The 16378-nt window shown below is 47.0% G+C and overlaps 1 protein-coding gene across 1 annotated transcript; it reads left to right on the forward strand.

Moving 5' to 3' along the window:
• The first annotated feature begins 2469 nt into the window (after positions 1–2469).
• On the forward strand, positions 2470–7117 carry LOC123449594 (omega-amidase, chloroplastic). Its single transcript, XM_045126870.1, has 10 exons — positions 2470–2782; positions 2874–2990; positions 3739–3963; positions 4412–4505; positions 4882–4956; positions 5833–5911; positions 6147–6162; positions 6267–6347; positions 6592–6674; positions 6761–7117. Exons 1-10 carry the CDS (start codon positions 2591–2593, stop codon positions 6837–6839), a joined length of 1041 nt encoding a protein of 346 aa, XP_044982805.1. The 5' UTR covers positions 2470–2590; the 3' UTR covers positions 6840–7117.
• The last annotated feature ends 9261 nt before the right edge of the window (positions 7118–16378 follow it).

A 16378-nucleotide genomic window follows, 5' to 3' on the forward strand; every position in this document is an offset into this window, starting at 1 on the left:
CAACAACCAAATAAGATGCAGATTGGATCCAGCATAGATGCGAACGACCTCAAGTATGATAATAACAATGAACAATTGGAGCACATGGTGAATATTGATGGATGGTGGTGGGCGACAATGAAAGGGATGATGATGCAACGGTGGTGTGACTAATGTGAGTAGAACTCGAAACTCTAAAAGAACTAGACACTAAGACTAGCAACTTGACACGACGATGCAACCGATAGTTCAACTATGTAAGAACTAAAAAGAAAAATGCAAAGGCTTAGACTGGCTTGGACAAATGATGATTAGATCTAACTCGTTTTTGTGGCTTTTTCTTGGGTAATAGGTAAGAAAAATAAATCTAATCTAGGGATAACTGGAAATTCTCACCGAGCATCTTGAAAACTGATACCGCTTGATAGAGACAAGGGGCCCGATCTTTCGATGAGATGGTGGCTATCGATTTGGTGGAGACGACTTTGACGATCCGACTACAAACGTGCACGACTTTGCACCTTAGAAATCGCTAAACCAACTCCAAGAGGTTATTGACCACGCCGGAGCACGATCAACCTGACCACAAAGGTCTCTTCCTGCAAGCAATCGAAGAACAAGCAAGAATATGATAAAAGCAATATGAATATTACGAATATATATGAAGTATTGATAAGGGTGGCGATCCGAAAGCGGTCTTGGTCTGGTCGTCGGACACAAACGAAGTACACGAAGTTACAATGACTAACTTTTAACTAAACAAATCCTAAGCAAAAAGCTACTAGGTTGATCTACTTATATAGGAGCAAGGGGTGGCGGCCAAGGAGGTGGGAGGACATCCCAAGGTAGCCTAAAACTAACCCTAGGTCGTACAAGGCCTATGGCCCCAAGTGGAGGTGATGCAACACCTTTTGACTTGTAGTTTGACTTGGATTCTAGTGCAACGTCAGATTGTTTCCTCAATATCTTCACGCTTCGAATGAATTTTAAGGCAATTCCAATTGGGCTGGAACTTACATGAAATCTACTTTCCAACAAAAAAAGAATCACCCAATTCGGAGTCCGTATGAAAACGTTGTTGACGTTTTGAGACAGGTATGTGTGTGTAGTTCGAATTTGAGTCCAGAACGTGAGAGGCTTGGACTTTATCTTCTCTTTGGCTAAAAATGTCGTGAAAGAAATTCTTGAACAACACATAATCATTTCCTTTCATGTGAGAGGACTTATTGAACAACACATAATCATTTCCTCTTCCTTTATCTTCATGCGTGGTTCGTGCAAGAGTTTGATAATTCTGCATTTAGGCATGGAATAAAAATAAGTGAAGTATTTTTATTTCGGATAACATAAATAAATTATTGCATAATTATTATAAGAAATCACCTTACAAATATGCAAATATGAAATATTTTTGGTCGTATCCAAGGTAGACATGCCCTTATGAAGCATCTTCTGTGAATATCTTTTTTTCGCGTCCGTTTTGCGGGATCTCACTCTACCCTCGCATGCGTCGACCCGCAAACCCGTTTTTCGGGAACTGTAAACGCGTCTTGCGTATCGGTGTTATACGGGGTAGAGATGCTCTCTAGCAGACCCCGTATAATGCCCCGACCTGCAAAACAACCGTCAAAATACAGGTCCGCACGAAAAAGTTATCCGATCAGACCCTGCAAACGCGTCGGACCTGTAAATATTTTTTACGGGACGCGGTAAAATTCTCCTCCCGATGTGCAAAAACACAATTTTCACGTCCACTTCTACGATGCTCTATATCGAGAGAAAGGAGTTGACGGGAGCCCAACTGCCACGGAAACTTCCGCGTCCGCCGTCCACATCCACCGTACGCCGCCCCGGACGTCACCTATCGCTGTCCGCCCTTCCCCGGACGCCGCCCCTCCCGTCCTGGTGGCGGCCCTGCACGTCCTGGTCGGATTCGGCGTCCGCGACTGAAGCTAGCTAGCTAGCTCCGCGCTCCTGGATGAAGCTAGCTCCTGGATGAATTCGTGGACACCGGAGCTAGCTAGCTCCTGGATGGATTCGTGGACAGAGGAGCTAGATGGATTCGTGGACGGAGGAGCTAGCTAGGTAGCTAGCTCATGGATGGATTCATGGGCGGAGGAGCTAGCTAACTAGGTCCTGGATGGATTCAGGGATCGACACTCCGTATTTAGGATCAAATTTAGTTGACCATGGACATGGATGAGAGGAAGAAGATGTGGGGGAAAAGTAAACGAAAAATCGATTTACAGTTTAAATTTAAGGGGTCTGTTTCGCTGTAGCTCGAGCCGACCCGTAAAAAAGCATCTTATGTGAATATCTTTTTACAGTCTCATTTTGTAAGGTCTGACTCTGTCCTCAACCGCGCCGGTCCATAAAGATATTTTTTCACGAACTGTAAACGTGTTTTATGGATCGGTGTTATACGAGATTTGTTAGGGATGCTGCAAGTCGGGATGTAGATGCTCTAACGCCACAGTCAACTGTTGACACCCGTCCCCACCGCCGGCCGAAGCCCACCCGCACCGAAGACCCAACCACCCCCATCCGGTGGGCGTCACGACTCACGCCGGCCTCCGCGCTACACTAGACTACGCCACGCCACCGTCCCCCGATGAGAGCCGCAGCCACATCCACAGCCATCTCCCTCCTCTCGCCCTCCCACCTCCGGACCTCCGCTGCCGCCAGCCTCCCCTACCGCCGCCGCCCCCGCATCGCCGCGATGGCCGCCGCCGCCTCCTCCTTCCGCCCGGAGGCCGCGCGCTCGCCCGCCGCCGTCGAGCCCCCGGCCCCGCCGCTCTCCAAGGTCACGCCCCGTCCCCGGTTGGAGTTAATCGTTTTGCTCTTGTGTCGGGTCGGGGTCTGATCTGAAGAGGGTTTGGGTTCTGTGGGCGCAGTTCAAGGTGGCGCTGTGCCAGCTCTCGGTAACGGCGGACAAGGCTCGCAACATCGCGCGCGCCCGCGCCGCCATCGAGTCCGCCGCGGCCGACGGCGCCAAGCTCGTGCTCCTCCCGGTGAGTGCCTACCAACGAAGCTCTGTTGTTACCAGCTCTGTCGGTAGCAATTTCCTCTCGGATGGGAGGGCCGTCGAGGACTCACTGCTGACTGTATAGAGTGACAACGTCGTGATTCAGAGGAAACCTATCGGCAGAAGCATATTAGCGTAGCCTCGTTTTCCTTGATGATTGACTGGCGATTCTATAAGATTCAAGCGTGAGTAGCATTGCTATGCGCCAAGGGGAGAGGATTATATCATGTGCATTTTTATCTCTGATACTTCAATATAACTAGCTGTCATGTGCTCTAAAAGTTACATTACAAGGATGCAGGCTCACTAATTCACACTGTGTTGTGTTAGTATTCTAGCAGTTACCAACACTGTTGTATTGACTGTTGAGGCCTAGGCATTTACCATCCATTCGGTCACGAGCCAAATTAGAAATTTGTGGTATACTGCTGTTATTTTCAATATCAAATTGCCAAAAGATAATGCAGCATTAATAGGTTTTGGCACCACCCACTTCAGTGTAGGTTGCCCAACACGCTTTTTCCCGGCCAATTATAAGTTAATTAGGATAAGTATCACTAGCTGCATAAACATAGTTCAGTTTCTTACTTTTCTTCGCAAACAGCTTTTGACTTTTGAACCATTGTATCATTTTTCCACATCTTGTACTACATGATTTACCTTTGTTTTGACAATTCACTTTTGCCTTTTTATTACCTTTCACCTGTTGCAGTTTCCTATTTTTATGTGTGTAGGAGATATGGAATGGTCCATATTCAAATGACAGCTTTCCAGAGTATGCTGAGGACATTGAGGCTGGTGGCGATGCAGCTCCGTCATTTTCAATGATGTCTGATGTTGCTCGCAGCTTGCAAATTACTCTTGTTGGTGGATCCATATCAGAACGTTCTGGTAACAGCTTGTACAATACATGCTGCGTCTTTGGTTCAGATGGCAAGCTTAAGGGTAAACATAGAAAGGTAAGTGTGCAAACTTATTTCTGTTAAGTAGTTTGTTTATATAGTACCTGAAGAATGAAGAGACAGAGTATGTCATAGTGACAGACAACAATGCCAACTGGATGAACTATGTTTGAAAAGCCATGGTATTTTCAGAAGTGCAGTTTATTTTGTACAGTACTACCAACATGCTCAGAACGCCTAGTACATCAATCATGCTGTGTCCACACAGTACAGTGATTCTCTTCCGTCGAATGTAAAACATAATATTCTTGTGAAGTCACAAGAACACATATTTTATCAATTTGCCGATTTAGACAAGAAAAATAGTTAAATTACTTATTTAAAACATTTGATTAGTTAACTTTTGCCTTGTGGCATTTTTTTCTTCCACACTGAACAATATTATTCCTAAGGCTGTTCCTTGATGTTTTATATGTCACAGCAATGGAACTTTTCATGAATGCAGGTCCATCTTTTCGACATTGATATTCCAGGAAAGATTACATTTCAGGAATCAAAAACTCTTACTGCTGGGCAAGATCTTACTGTTGTTGACACAGGTTTGTCTTATTACTCTGTTGTAATAAAGCACACTAGGATTAGGTAGCTCTCAAAACACAAGATCTTCGTTCTGAAACCACAAAATCTGGGTCATCGAATTAAGGTTTACACACGGAACATGTTTATGACTGATGTTGATATTGTTAAAGACCTCCATATGGTCTGCTCATGTTTCTTTGCTTTCATAATCTCCTATGGATATGTTATTTAAGATTTCGATGCTGATTGTTCGTTTACTTCTACTCTAGATTTCTTCTGCAATTGCTGTAGCTAATTGAATTTCATCATCTTTGTTCTGCTTTCTTTTCTTGATGCGACACAAGTATTTTTATTTTTGTCACATATAAAATCTAATATATTGTTGATTCTTTTCAGATGTGGGCCGAATTGGTATAGGCATTTGCTATGACATTCGTTTCCAGGAATTGGCAATGTTGTATGCTGCAAGAGGTCTAAATTTCTCACTTCCTATCTTTACAGTTTACACATGGTTTATACTCCCTCCGTTCCTAAATATAAGACCTTGTAGAGATTGCACTATGGACTATGTATATATACATCCGTATGTAGTCTATAGTGAAATCTCTACAAGGTCTTATATTTAGGAACGGAGGGAGTATGTTTGTAGTGTTATCATCACAGAATACTTCTAATTGGATCGCTTTAATGCTATGCCATTTGCCACTTCATGTGGTTCGTAGCAGCTGCTAACTTACTATGTATGTGCGTAATGGATCACATTTTTTTGGTCTCAGAACTCATAGCGAAATATGATTTAATTTGTGGTATTTACTTGTATTATCGGCCTGGTTAATCAAGGATCTGCTGGTAGGAGGGTCTTTCTACACTATGTTTGGCAAGGCTCTGAAAGCCTGGTTGAAAAGGGAAGTTGACAGATAGTTTGTTTATTTATTTTTCTTTCGTAAATAACAGATACAATCACGTGCTTATATAGATGAATGGTTTGACAACCAAGAAACGTGTCTAAAAGAGGAATCTTAAACCTATGCAACTAGTATGATTGACTATCAAGTTATGAGATATGTGTACTTTGTTTGCCTTTCTAGTAAAAATCAGGTCGAAATATCTTTGGTCCAAATATTACGAGTTTATGACATAGCAGCCCAATAGATACCTTTCAACTAAATGAGTTGAAACTTGCTAGTAATAACTGTATGTACTTTTCATGCACTGCAGACCCTGTAGTACTCATGTTGCTTGCCGCTGGGAGAGCGCCACTTCTAGATTTTTAGTTGCTAATACCATAAAACATGCAACTTCACTGTTGATCATACAAATATTATAATGCTCATTTGTTGACTGCAGGTGCTCATTTGCTATGCTATCCTGGTGCTTTCAACATGACTACTGGGCCATTGCACTGGGAATTGCTTCAACGGGCAAGGTATGCATCGTCTGAAGCATTTGAACTTAGAGATGATATGCAGGAGATACATAATGAGGTTAAATATCGTGTACTTGTATTGATGATAATGTACTTCTAAATTAAGCTTAGATGTAGTCAAAAGATCAACACTTGTGTCAAATTTTCTCTATAAGTACCATTTGAAGCATCTTTCCTATTTACTTTGCATTACATCATCTCTGCTTCTGTTCTGAATATATCTTTATGATGCCAGGGCTGCTGACAACCAGGTATGAGCAACACTGGTGTGCTGCCCTCCATTTTTCTGTACAGGAAGTCGCCATTTCCACTTTCAGTTTTCGCTTTCAAATAGTAACAAACATTATTCTGTCAGCTTTTTGTTGCAACCTGTGCTCCAGCTCGAGATACCGGTTCAAGTTATGTTGCTTGGGGACATTCCACTCTTGTTGGACCGGTGAGTTGATTACAGATTTTAAGATCCCAATTCCCCTGTAGTTTGCCAGGAGCCTCCAGATCTTTTGTGCTCCGGAGTCCAGACTTGGAAGTTAAACTCAGCACAAACACAAGGAATAGTATGTTACTATGTTATAGTGATTTTGCCTTGACCCATGGTGTTCCATACACTCCACATTCTGCAAGCTCTATTTCAGTTGTGTATGGTTATATCTCACGCTTAACTGTTGGCATTTTGTTTCTAGTTTGGCGAGGTGATCGCCACAACCGAGCATGATGAAGCAACTATAATAGCAGAGATTGACTATTCATTGATTGAGCAGAGGCGGTAAGCAGAACTAATCTCGTGCTTTTCCACGCAGCTGATTATTCTCAGCTTGATCTCATCACTTACCAGTATCCTTTTATTCTCAGGCAATTCCTTCCTCTGCGACACCAACGACGTGGAGATCTTTATCAGCTGGTAGACGTCCAGGGATCGGGTTCCAAGTAGACTGTCCTCATTGCTCGCGCCGGCGTGATCCGTGAAAGCAACAGCCGCCGATTGGGAAGGCAAGCTCAAGCTTTCGGATCGCGAGATGATGAGATAATGTGCGAGAAGGGGACAGAACCAAATAAGGAGATACTGTATGTAACATGTATAACTGCCTGAGTTGCGAAATAATTGAACCGCATTGGCAGGAACAAAAATCGATAAATGTCACTCAACCTGTTGGGGTTACTTGTGCTATGTTTGAGATGAAGCAAACATGGCATGATTACTTCATCCAACCTGCTTCTAGCCTCGTACTGGCATGGCATGCATGAGTGGGGTGAGCTGAAGAAGAAGAGAACATTTTTTTTTAACTGAAAGAAGAAGGAAACATGGGAGGCAGAGACAGGCGTCCTGGATCAAATGCACCCCATGTTTCCGGCTTGTTTTGGGCCTTACGTCAGTGGAGGCTATAAATGAGTAATGTGGCAGGCCAGGCTGTGTGCACTGCGGTAAGCATAAATGATCAAGCAGGAAGGGAGGTGCACTGCGTCCTGGCCGGCCGCGCTGCAGCTGCAAACCTGCACGAACAAGAACAGGGCTTCTGAAGACAGTACCAGTGCGCCACTGCTGGCGGGCAGGAGGGCAGGCGATGAAACACTGAGAGAGACAGAGGATGCATGGGGAGCTCAGGCTTTCGTGTCCGGAGATATGTGAGCCCATTTATGCGCCCTCCTTCCTTCCATTTAATTAATAGCAAGCTCGCCGGGTTCTGACTTTTCAAATCCGCTTCGCTTCAATTCATTGCTAGCTGCTGCTGATAGGCTCTGTGAAGCAATGTTTGGGTGTGCGCCCCAATCGAAACGAAAGGTGCATGGCAGATGGCACGGCGACGGACTCCAAGGAGACGATCGACCTCTCCAGACGGCAGATGCACCAGTGTGGCACCATCGCGCCTGCTTCTTTTGCTGCTCCATGGCCGGCCCCTACTGCCGCTCTCTCTCTCTATCTCGCTCCGGGCGTGATGGCGTCGCGTCATGTGATGCGCCTTGGTTCTCCATCAATGCATCTGAAGGACTGCACCTACGTGCGCCCAAAAAAACATCAATTGCCTTTTTTGTTTGTGAGTGATAAAAGGCTGCTTCCCTCGCGAAAATCGACCCGAGTCACCCCATGGAAAATCCTCCGCGTTTTGAACTTTGAGAGCAACTTTAATGAACGACCCATTTCATTCGTCGTTGTCCGTTTGGGTCCATGCGAACAGAAAAGACGACCCAACGCGTCAACCCAAATGGACGCGCGTCCGCTTTTCGTCCGCCTGCTGACCCATTCTCAATATAATTCTAAGCCTGATTTGGATCGGAAAGGACACGGACGACGTCCGCTTTCTCCATCCCTGGTCCGTCAATCGATGGCATATTGTTTGTCCTCCACCCCTACTAACAGTGTCGACAGCTAGCCCTCGCCTCCCTTCCAACCCCGTCGTCGGCACCACCCAGTTCCGTCGCCTCCTCCTGTACCTCCCCACCGCCTACCCACGCCGCCGGTCGCATCACCGCCCGGGCCACCGCAGCTTCCCCGACCCCAATCCGTCATCGCCGGTCAGCTTCGTCGTCCACGCCCGCAAGCTGTTCGACAGTTTGCCTCAAGGTACAAAATGGACTACGCCAACGAGTTCTTTTTTCATAATGTCCTATGCGACTGACGATTCCTCATCCGACGATGAAGAGATGCTGTCTGCCGTGCTGGTCCATGGCCACCTTAATAAGCAGCGGCCGTTGTTCCTAGGCTCGATTCCGGGACATGTTCCGGCGTTGAATCGCAACCGAGAGAACGAACACTTCCTTTTATGGAGGGACTACTTTGACACAAGCAACCCATTGTTCAAACATCAGAAATTCCGGTGTCGTTTCCATGTTGCTAGGCATGTTTTCAACCGGATTCGAGAGGGGGTGGTCGGATACGATGACTACTTCGAGTACAAAGAGGATCCCATTGGAAATTTTGGCTTCTCATCTTATTAGAAATGCACTGCAGCCATCCGGATGCTTGCTTACAGAGTACCCGGTGATCTTATGAATGAGTACGTCCGTATAAGAGAGTCTACATGTCTAGAGTCGTTGTACAGATTCTGCAAGGCCGTGGTTGCAGTCTTTGGCCCTCAGTACTTGAGAGAGCCAACTGCTACAGGCACAACCCTTTTGTTGGCGACTAATGCTAGCCGGGGCTTCCGAGGGATGATTGGAAGCATAGACTGCATGCACTTGGAGTGGAAGAACTGCACTACCGCTTGGCAAGGCCAATATAAGGGTCACGTCAAGGCTTGCACTGTCATACTTGAGGCTGTGGCCTCTCAAGATCTCTCGATCTCGCACTCTTTCTTTGGCATGGTCGGATCACACAATGATATCAACGTGCTTCAATGTTCGCCGATGTTTGCAAGGCCTGCCGAAGGCAACAACCTGCCGGTCAACGTTAACATCAACGGTCACAACTACAACAAAGGATACTATCTAGCTGACGGAATCTATCCACAATGAACCACTATTGTGAACACAATCTCCAACCTTGTCGAAGAGAAGAGGAGAAGATTTTCCCAAGAGCAAGAGAGTGCTAGGAAGGATGTAGACGTGCCTTTGGTGTTCTACAATCTCGATGGGGCATAGTTCGGTATCCTACTAGAACTTGGAGCACCAAGAAATTGTGGGAAGTGATGACTGCGTGTGTGATCATACACAATATGATCGTAGAGGATGAGCGTCCGGAACATCTCCACGATCAAGGATTTGAGTTTCAGGGTGACAATGTGGTGCCTCAGCATGGCGGAAAAGCGGCATCTTTTGCACAACTCACCCAATTTCATCATAAAATACGTGATTTGGAAACTCATATCCAGTTGCAAAATGATTTGGTTGAGCATATATGAGATCATGTTGGCAATCAATAGGTGTATCTTGTAGATAGTTTAGTTTTCGTTGGGCTTGTAAAAGTTTACTATATTTTGTTTTTGGTTGTGAAACTATGCTATATCATTTGCTTTTGAAAAATGTTTGTATTTGTTGAAAATCGACGACGACTAGCCGGCCACGCGGACAAATATGGATTGGCGCGTTGGGCGCGCTGCCGACCTAAATCATAAACCGGATGAACACAAAGCTGGCGGACGACCCAAACAAACAAAAAACAAACAAAATCACCGTACGTTTGAGTCGGTCGGTTGGAGTTGCTCTCAACATGCAGCATTAGCATGCGTTGTAAGAGCATCTCTAGCTGGAATTGGCAAATCCGGCTCTCAAACATCTAGGCGTACATGAACACTGATCGATCATTTTTTTAAATACTTCTATGCATCCAAATATCTCATATATAAATTCTTAAAATTATACAAACAATGCAAATAAAACATCTACATAGTACATAGATTAACTAAATCCGTCGCCGGTTAGTAGTTGTCATCAGAGAAGTTAACAATCTTCGTTCCGGACTCCGGTTACATGGGGGACACGCGCAACTCCGGAGCAAACGTTGCCTTCACCTCCGTATCGAGTTCGATGAAAAGCGTGTCGATCGTCGTCCGCTTCTATCGGATGAATTGTCGGTTGGCCTCTTCATAGCTCTCATCCTGCATGGGCACGAGTGTGGTCTGCCACTCCGTCATTTGGGCCGCTTTGGCGACCATGAATTTTACCTCTGTGTCCTCTACGTTGAAGCCTGGAGCCGAAGCTAGCTCCTCCTTCCACCCCTTATGGCTCCCGCGAGTGTGGCGGGGCCGACTGCGAAGAGGGTGGCACGTGTGACAACCCGATGCCGACGTTCCAGAAGATTCCCCTTCTATTCCGTTTTTGTCGTGTGTCTATTTTCTTTTGTCGCATCATCATCGCATCATGCGCACCATCTGCATTGCATCGGCATCCCGTTGCCGCCAGTTTCAAAACTTGCATCCGTTGTTAGTTGCCGGTTCACGTCGTTGTCCGTTATGAGCCCGACCACACACGCACGCGCCCGCGGCATCGTCGAAACCCTGTTTTAAAAGTGTGCATAAAAACTTTCTCTGATCGGGGTGAAACTTGGCATGCGGTCGTGATTAGTTATAGGTAGGTCGCGTGTCAAATTCCGTCGCGATCGGAGTCCGTATGGTACCCGAACGGTCGACCATAGCGGCACCGTATTCGGTCTACCGTCGGACGTCTGTCGGTGTTTTAAAATGCATTGCCGCGCCACCCGTTCTCCCTCTTGTCTCCGGATATCCACTCTACACGGCCTCGTAACCATTCCGGCGTTCGGAATCGTCCGAATCCGACCGCACGGTTTGATCCGGAATGAAATTTCGGCTAACCTAGCCCCCCATTTGTCTATAAATAGACCCCTCCTATTATTTTGGGACAGCCTACCACTCTCTCCTCCTCGTTTTCCGCGCAGCCCCCACCAAACCCTAGCCTCCACCCTCTCTCTCTACACCCACCAGCCGCCGCGGGCCCGCCGAGCCCAGATCGGGCCCGCGCAGGCCCATCCGGCCGCCCCCGCCCGTGCCTGAGGCAGCAGCTCGAGTCGGCGGAGCCGCCCCTCGCCTCTCCCTCGACGGATACCCCGCCGACAGCCCTCGTCGCCGGTAGGCAGCGCCCCCTTTGGGTCCTGCTACTCCGGCTACCTCGCCGCGCCGCCCTGCTACTGCCGGCCCGAGTGCCACATCTGGCCGTCAGCCCGAGCAGGCAGCCGCCAACCCATCCGCCGGGGTCCTCGTCGCCGGCCGCCGGGAGGCTCCCGCGCCTGGATCCGCCTCATTCCGGCCGGATCCCGCCACCCCCCGCGCCGGTGCTTCTCCCCTCCGCCTCGCCTTCCGCTGCCATCGCCGTCAGATCCCGCTGCCGCTGCTTCCTGATGAGGAGGGAGACGAAGTACCGTCCTCGCCTGGCCTCCCGCTCGCTGGCCTGCGTTTGCCGCGCAAGAGCCGGCCCAGCAGCAACCGCCCAGACCGGCCCAGCTCCCCACCTTCTGCCTGCCTCTAGCGCACCTCCAGCCGGGCCAAGGCCCCAAGGTGAGCACCCCCTTGCCCCTCTATTGTGCGCCTCGGGCGGTAGTTAATTACCCAGCACCACCCCTGTGTAGGCCCGTTTGACGTAGATTCGGCCCATAGATTTTTTTAAGGTTTTGCCTGAGAATTATGATTTTTCAGAAAAATAGCTATTTTAAAACCCCCATAACTTTTATCCGTAAGTCGGATGGAGGTGATCTATATATGGATCTCGTGTAGAATTTCGCATAGATTACGATTTGGCAACTTGCATAATTGTTTGAAGTAGTGTGACCCGCCGAATGCCTGGTTTAGCGTGCTGTCCTATTATGTTTTTGTCCCGTAGCTAATTCTCGTGCGTGTCCGGATTGTTCGAACACCGTAGATAAAATGTCCATGTTTTAGGAACCACTTTTCCATGTATTTTAGAGCGATCATTGGTATTTTTGCGTGTAGGGATTTGCCGCTAGATTATTTTCCGTGTCTAGGTGATTATCTCGCATTTACGTGTGGTAATATTTTTGTTGCGCCACCCCACATATTTTATATGTTTTCGGGGTAGAAAAATTCATGGGATTTTTCTGTGCAATTAGTTTTAGCTTTTGAGCAAGTTAGTTCGCGTGATATTTTGTCATGTTGCCCTCTTGTCTATTTCGTAGGATTTATTCCATGCTTCGTTTGATCAAGTTGTCAACTAGAGAGTTGCCCTTTGATGTTTAATCTAGCCCTTGGTAATTTTTGTTGCAATAGGAATGCATGTTTAGGTGTGGTTTGCTTGCTCTCAAGTTGCTAGAAATAGTGCTGATTTGGAGGTGCTGAAATATTTGCAAGTCTGAGATCTGTTATATTTTGTTGCTGCCTTGTCTTGCTTGTATCTTTTGATCTGTAGCTCTTTTGAGGTTGGTCCAATGGAGTTAGTTGTAGCCATTGTGTTTCTCTAGCATGTTGTGCATTTTCATGCCATTTGGAGTCCTGTAGCTTATGGTTTTTCTGCTGTCAATATGGCTTCAGATCGAAAACTGCACTTTCATGAGGTGTAATTTTCACTAAGTCTGGAATAGTGTGTGAGATGCCATTTTGTGACTTCTTTTTCTAGTGTTCCATGATGCCTTGTTGGTTGTATGTTGTAGTGCTTATTACCCTCTTTCGTGTCATGCCTTAGTTGATTATATTTGAGTTGAGTAGTTCGTAGTTGTGGGGTGTAGAAAATGCTATGTGGCTGATTTTGGCAGGTTGTAGTGATTTCTAGTTTTGCTCGTAATTGATGAACCTTAGCTCCGATTTGGTCGTGTCCTACATGAAACTTGCTTAGAATCTCGTGTAGTTTCATTTTCTCTTTCTGGTTGTATGTTTTGAACTGATCGTGACCGTCGTTGCACACATATTGCATTCATGCCATCATATCTTGCGGTGCTTGTATCTTTTGAACCGTAGCTCCGTTGGAGATGATCTCTATGTGTAAATTGCTTGAAATGACGCGTAGAATCATGTGAACCTATTTGTTTTTTTGTTTAACAACTAATTAAATGTGTTAGTTCAGATCTGGACAGAATTGTAATTAACTTGTGAGGTCGTTTCGGAGGTGCTATATGTCATTTCCGACCTCATTTAAAATGCCTAGATAGGTAGATTAATTGCGCTTCACCTCTTGCCATGTTGAACCACATTTAATATTACCGAGTACCTAATCGGGATAGAACTAAATAATTAAACGCGGAGTTTCGTCAATATGCAACTCGTTGCATATTGAACTTCACTTAATGTGTAGAGCTTGAGTGTGTGATTTGTCATGCCGTGTCTTGCATGTTTTCAGCTGCTCATGCATCATATGTGTTGTGCATCGTGTGGTGAATTCCGTGTGTTGATTTGTGTTTCCGGTTTGCTTCGTCTCGATAGAGTTCCGCAGCGTGCCGGATTGGGAGGACCCATTCGACTACGTCGGTTCGTCTGCTTCACGGAGGCATTCTTTTTCCAAGCGTGATCTCAGGCAAGATGACCATTTCTCCAGATAACATTACTATCATTGCCATGCTAGTTTTTTACCGTTTCTATCATTATGTCTCGTTGCCTACCACATGTTAAATATGAGCCTCTCAACAATGCCATGAAAACCTTCAACCTGTTCAACCTAGCAAACCACTGATTGGCTATGTTACCGCTTGCTTAACCCTGTGTTAGCGTTGCTAGTTGCAGGTGTAGTTGCTTCCATGTGATTACATGGGTTCCTTGTCATATCACCATATTAATGCTATTTAATTTAATGCACCTATATACTTGGCAAAAGGTGGAAGGCTCGGCCTTTCTAGCCTGGTGTTATTTTCCACCTTTGCCCCCTTAGTTTCGGCTATCGGTGTTATGTTCCATATTTGAGCGCTCCTAACACGATCGGGGTTGTTATGGGGACCCCCTTGATAATTCGTTTTAGATTAAAGCTGGTCTGGCAAGGCCCAACATTGGTACTGCATTTGCCCAACATAATAATTTTGATAATACTGAAATGCATAGGGAGTTAGCGCTACCCGAGGAGTAATTCTACATAATACACGGAGGGCCAGTGCTGGTCCAAAACAAAGCACCGTGCGGGGCCAACCCGGGGCAACTTAGGAGATTTCTATCAGGCCACCGTACGCTTCGCTTATCCGTCGTGTCCTGAGAACGAGATACGCGGCTCCTATCGGGATCGCGACACGTCGGGCGGCCTTGCTGGATTAGTTTTACCTTTGACGAGATATCTTGTGCATCGGGATTTCGGTGATGCTTTGGGCAATCTCAGAGTTGAGGTTTTCCACTAGGGAATCCGACGAGATCGTGAGCTTCGTGATTGAGGATTTCTTTGTGGCTTGTGGTAATTTATGATGGACTAGTTGGAGCATCCCTGCAGGGTTAAATCTTTCGGAAAGCCGGGCCCGCGGTTATATGCCAACGTGGAAACTTTGTTTAACACTGGTTATAGATAACTTGAAGTTAACTTAATTTAAATATGCCAACTGTGTGCATAACCGTGACTGTCTCTTTCGTGAGTTCTTTCTCCGATCAAGGACACGGTGGGGTTATGTCTGACGTAGGTAGGTGTTCAGGATCATTCATTTGATCATCAGTAGTTCACGTCCGTTATGCGTAGATCATCCCCCTCTTATTTGTTGTACTCGTAAGTTTAGCCACCAAATATATGCTTAGCCACTGCTGCAACCTCACCACTTAACCATACCTCACCCATTAAGCTTTGCTAGTCTTGATACCTTTGGAAATGAGATTGATGAGTCCCATGTGGATCACAGATTACTACAACACCAGTTGCAGGTACATGTAAAGGTTACTTGACGCGAGCGCGTTGATTGTTCATTTGGAGTCGCTTCTTCTTCTTCTTCATCGATCTAGGATGGGTTCCAGGCCAGCAGCCTGGGATAGCAAGGATGACGTCGTTCTTCTTTTCTCGTTTGTTTTCGTCCGTAGTCGGGCCCTGCTCTTCTTCATGATGATTATGTACTGTACTGTTGTGACTCTGATGTAGCTTGTGGCGAGTGTAAGCCAATTCTATATATATATCACTTCTTTTCAGTACATGTACTTGTAACTATATCCATTCTTGCGACACGACGAAATGTGCTTCTATCCCTGACGAGGCCTTCGTGCCAAATTGAGGATAGGGTCGCATCGTGGGCGTGACAGCACGCCTCGCGCGAATCTCCTGCTCGATCTCGAAGCAATGCTCCAGTCTTATACCGACAGACAAAGGGAATCGTATACGGGATTGATTGAATCCTTGACATCGTGGTTCATCCGATGAGATCATCGTGGAGAAAGTGGGAGCCACCATGGGTATCCAGACCCCGCTGATGGTTATTGGCCAGAGAGGTGTCTCGGTCATGTCTGCGTGTCTCCCGAACCCGTTGGGTCTACACACTTAAGGTTCGATGACGCTAGGGTTATAGGGAATTGTTATACAAGGTTACCGAAAGTTGTTCGGAGTCCCGGATGAGATCCCGGACGTCACGAGGAGCTCCGGAATGGTCCGGAGGTAAAGATTGATATATAGGACGGATGGTTTCGGATATCGGAAGTGTTTCGGGCATCACTGGTAACGTACCGGGACCACCGGAGGTGGCCCCGGGGGACCACCGAAGGGGGGCAACGACCCCGGGAGGTGAGATGGGCCAAGTGGGGGTGGGAACGAGCCCCTAGGTGGGCTGGTGCGCCTCCCCACTCAGCCCAATGCGCAGGGGAGAGAAAAGGGGGGGGGGCAAACCCTAAGCCAGGTGGGCCTAAGGCCCACCAGGTGGTGCGCCACCCCCTCCTCCCCCCTCTGGCTGCCGCACCTCCCATCTGGGGGGGGGGGGGGCTGCCGCACCACCTAGGGTGGGAACCCTAGGGGTGGCACCCCCTCTCCCCTTCCCCTATATATAGTGGGCACTTTTGGTCATTAGAGATCAGACCTTTGCCTCTCCCTCGGCGCAGCCCTGCCCTTCTTCCTCCTCCTCTGTGCCGGTGCTTGGCGAAGCCCTGCCGGGAGACCTCGTCTCTCCGTCGACACCACGCCGTCGTGCTGCTG

This window comes from Hordeum vulgare, chromosome 4H (genome assembly GCF_904849725.1).
Source record: "Hordeum vulgare subsp. vulgare chromosome 4H, MorexV3_pseudomolecules_assembly, whole genome shotgun sequence".
Lineage (NCBI taxonomy): Eukaryota > Viridiplantae > Streptophyta > Magnoliopsida > Poales > Poaceae > Hordeum > Hordeum vulgare.

What these genes read in the sequence shown, in the direction of transcription:
- LOC123449594 (XM_045126870.1), top strand. Translation starts at nt 2,591, where the DNA reads ATGAGAGCCGCAGCCACATCCACAGCCATCTCCCTCCTCTCGCCCTCC. An exon ending in TTAAGGGTAAACATAGAAAG is followed by an intron (nt 3,964 to 4,411) that starts GTAAGTGTGCAA and finishes TCATGAATGCAG; the next exon opens with GTCCATCTTTTCGACATTGA. An exon ending in TCATTGATTGAGCAGAGGCG is followed by an intron (nt 6,675 to 6,760) that starts GTAAGCAGAACT and finishes TTTTATTCTCAG; the next exon opens with GCAATTCCTTCCTCTGCGAC.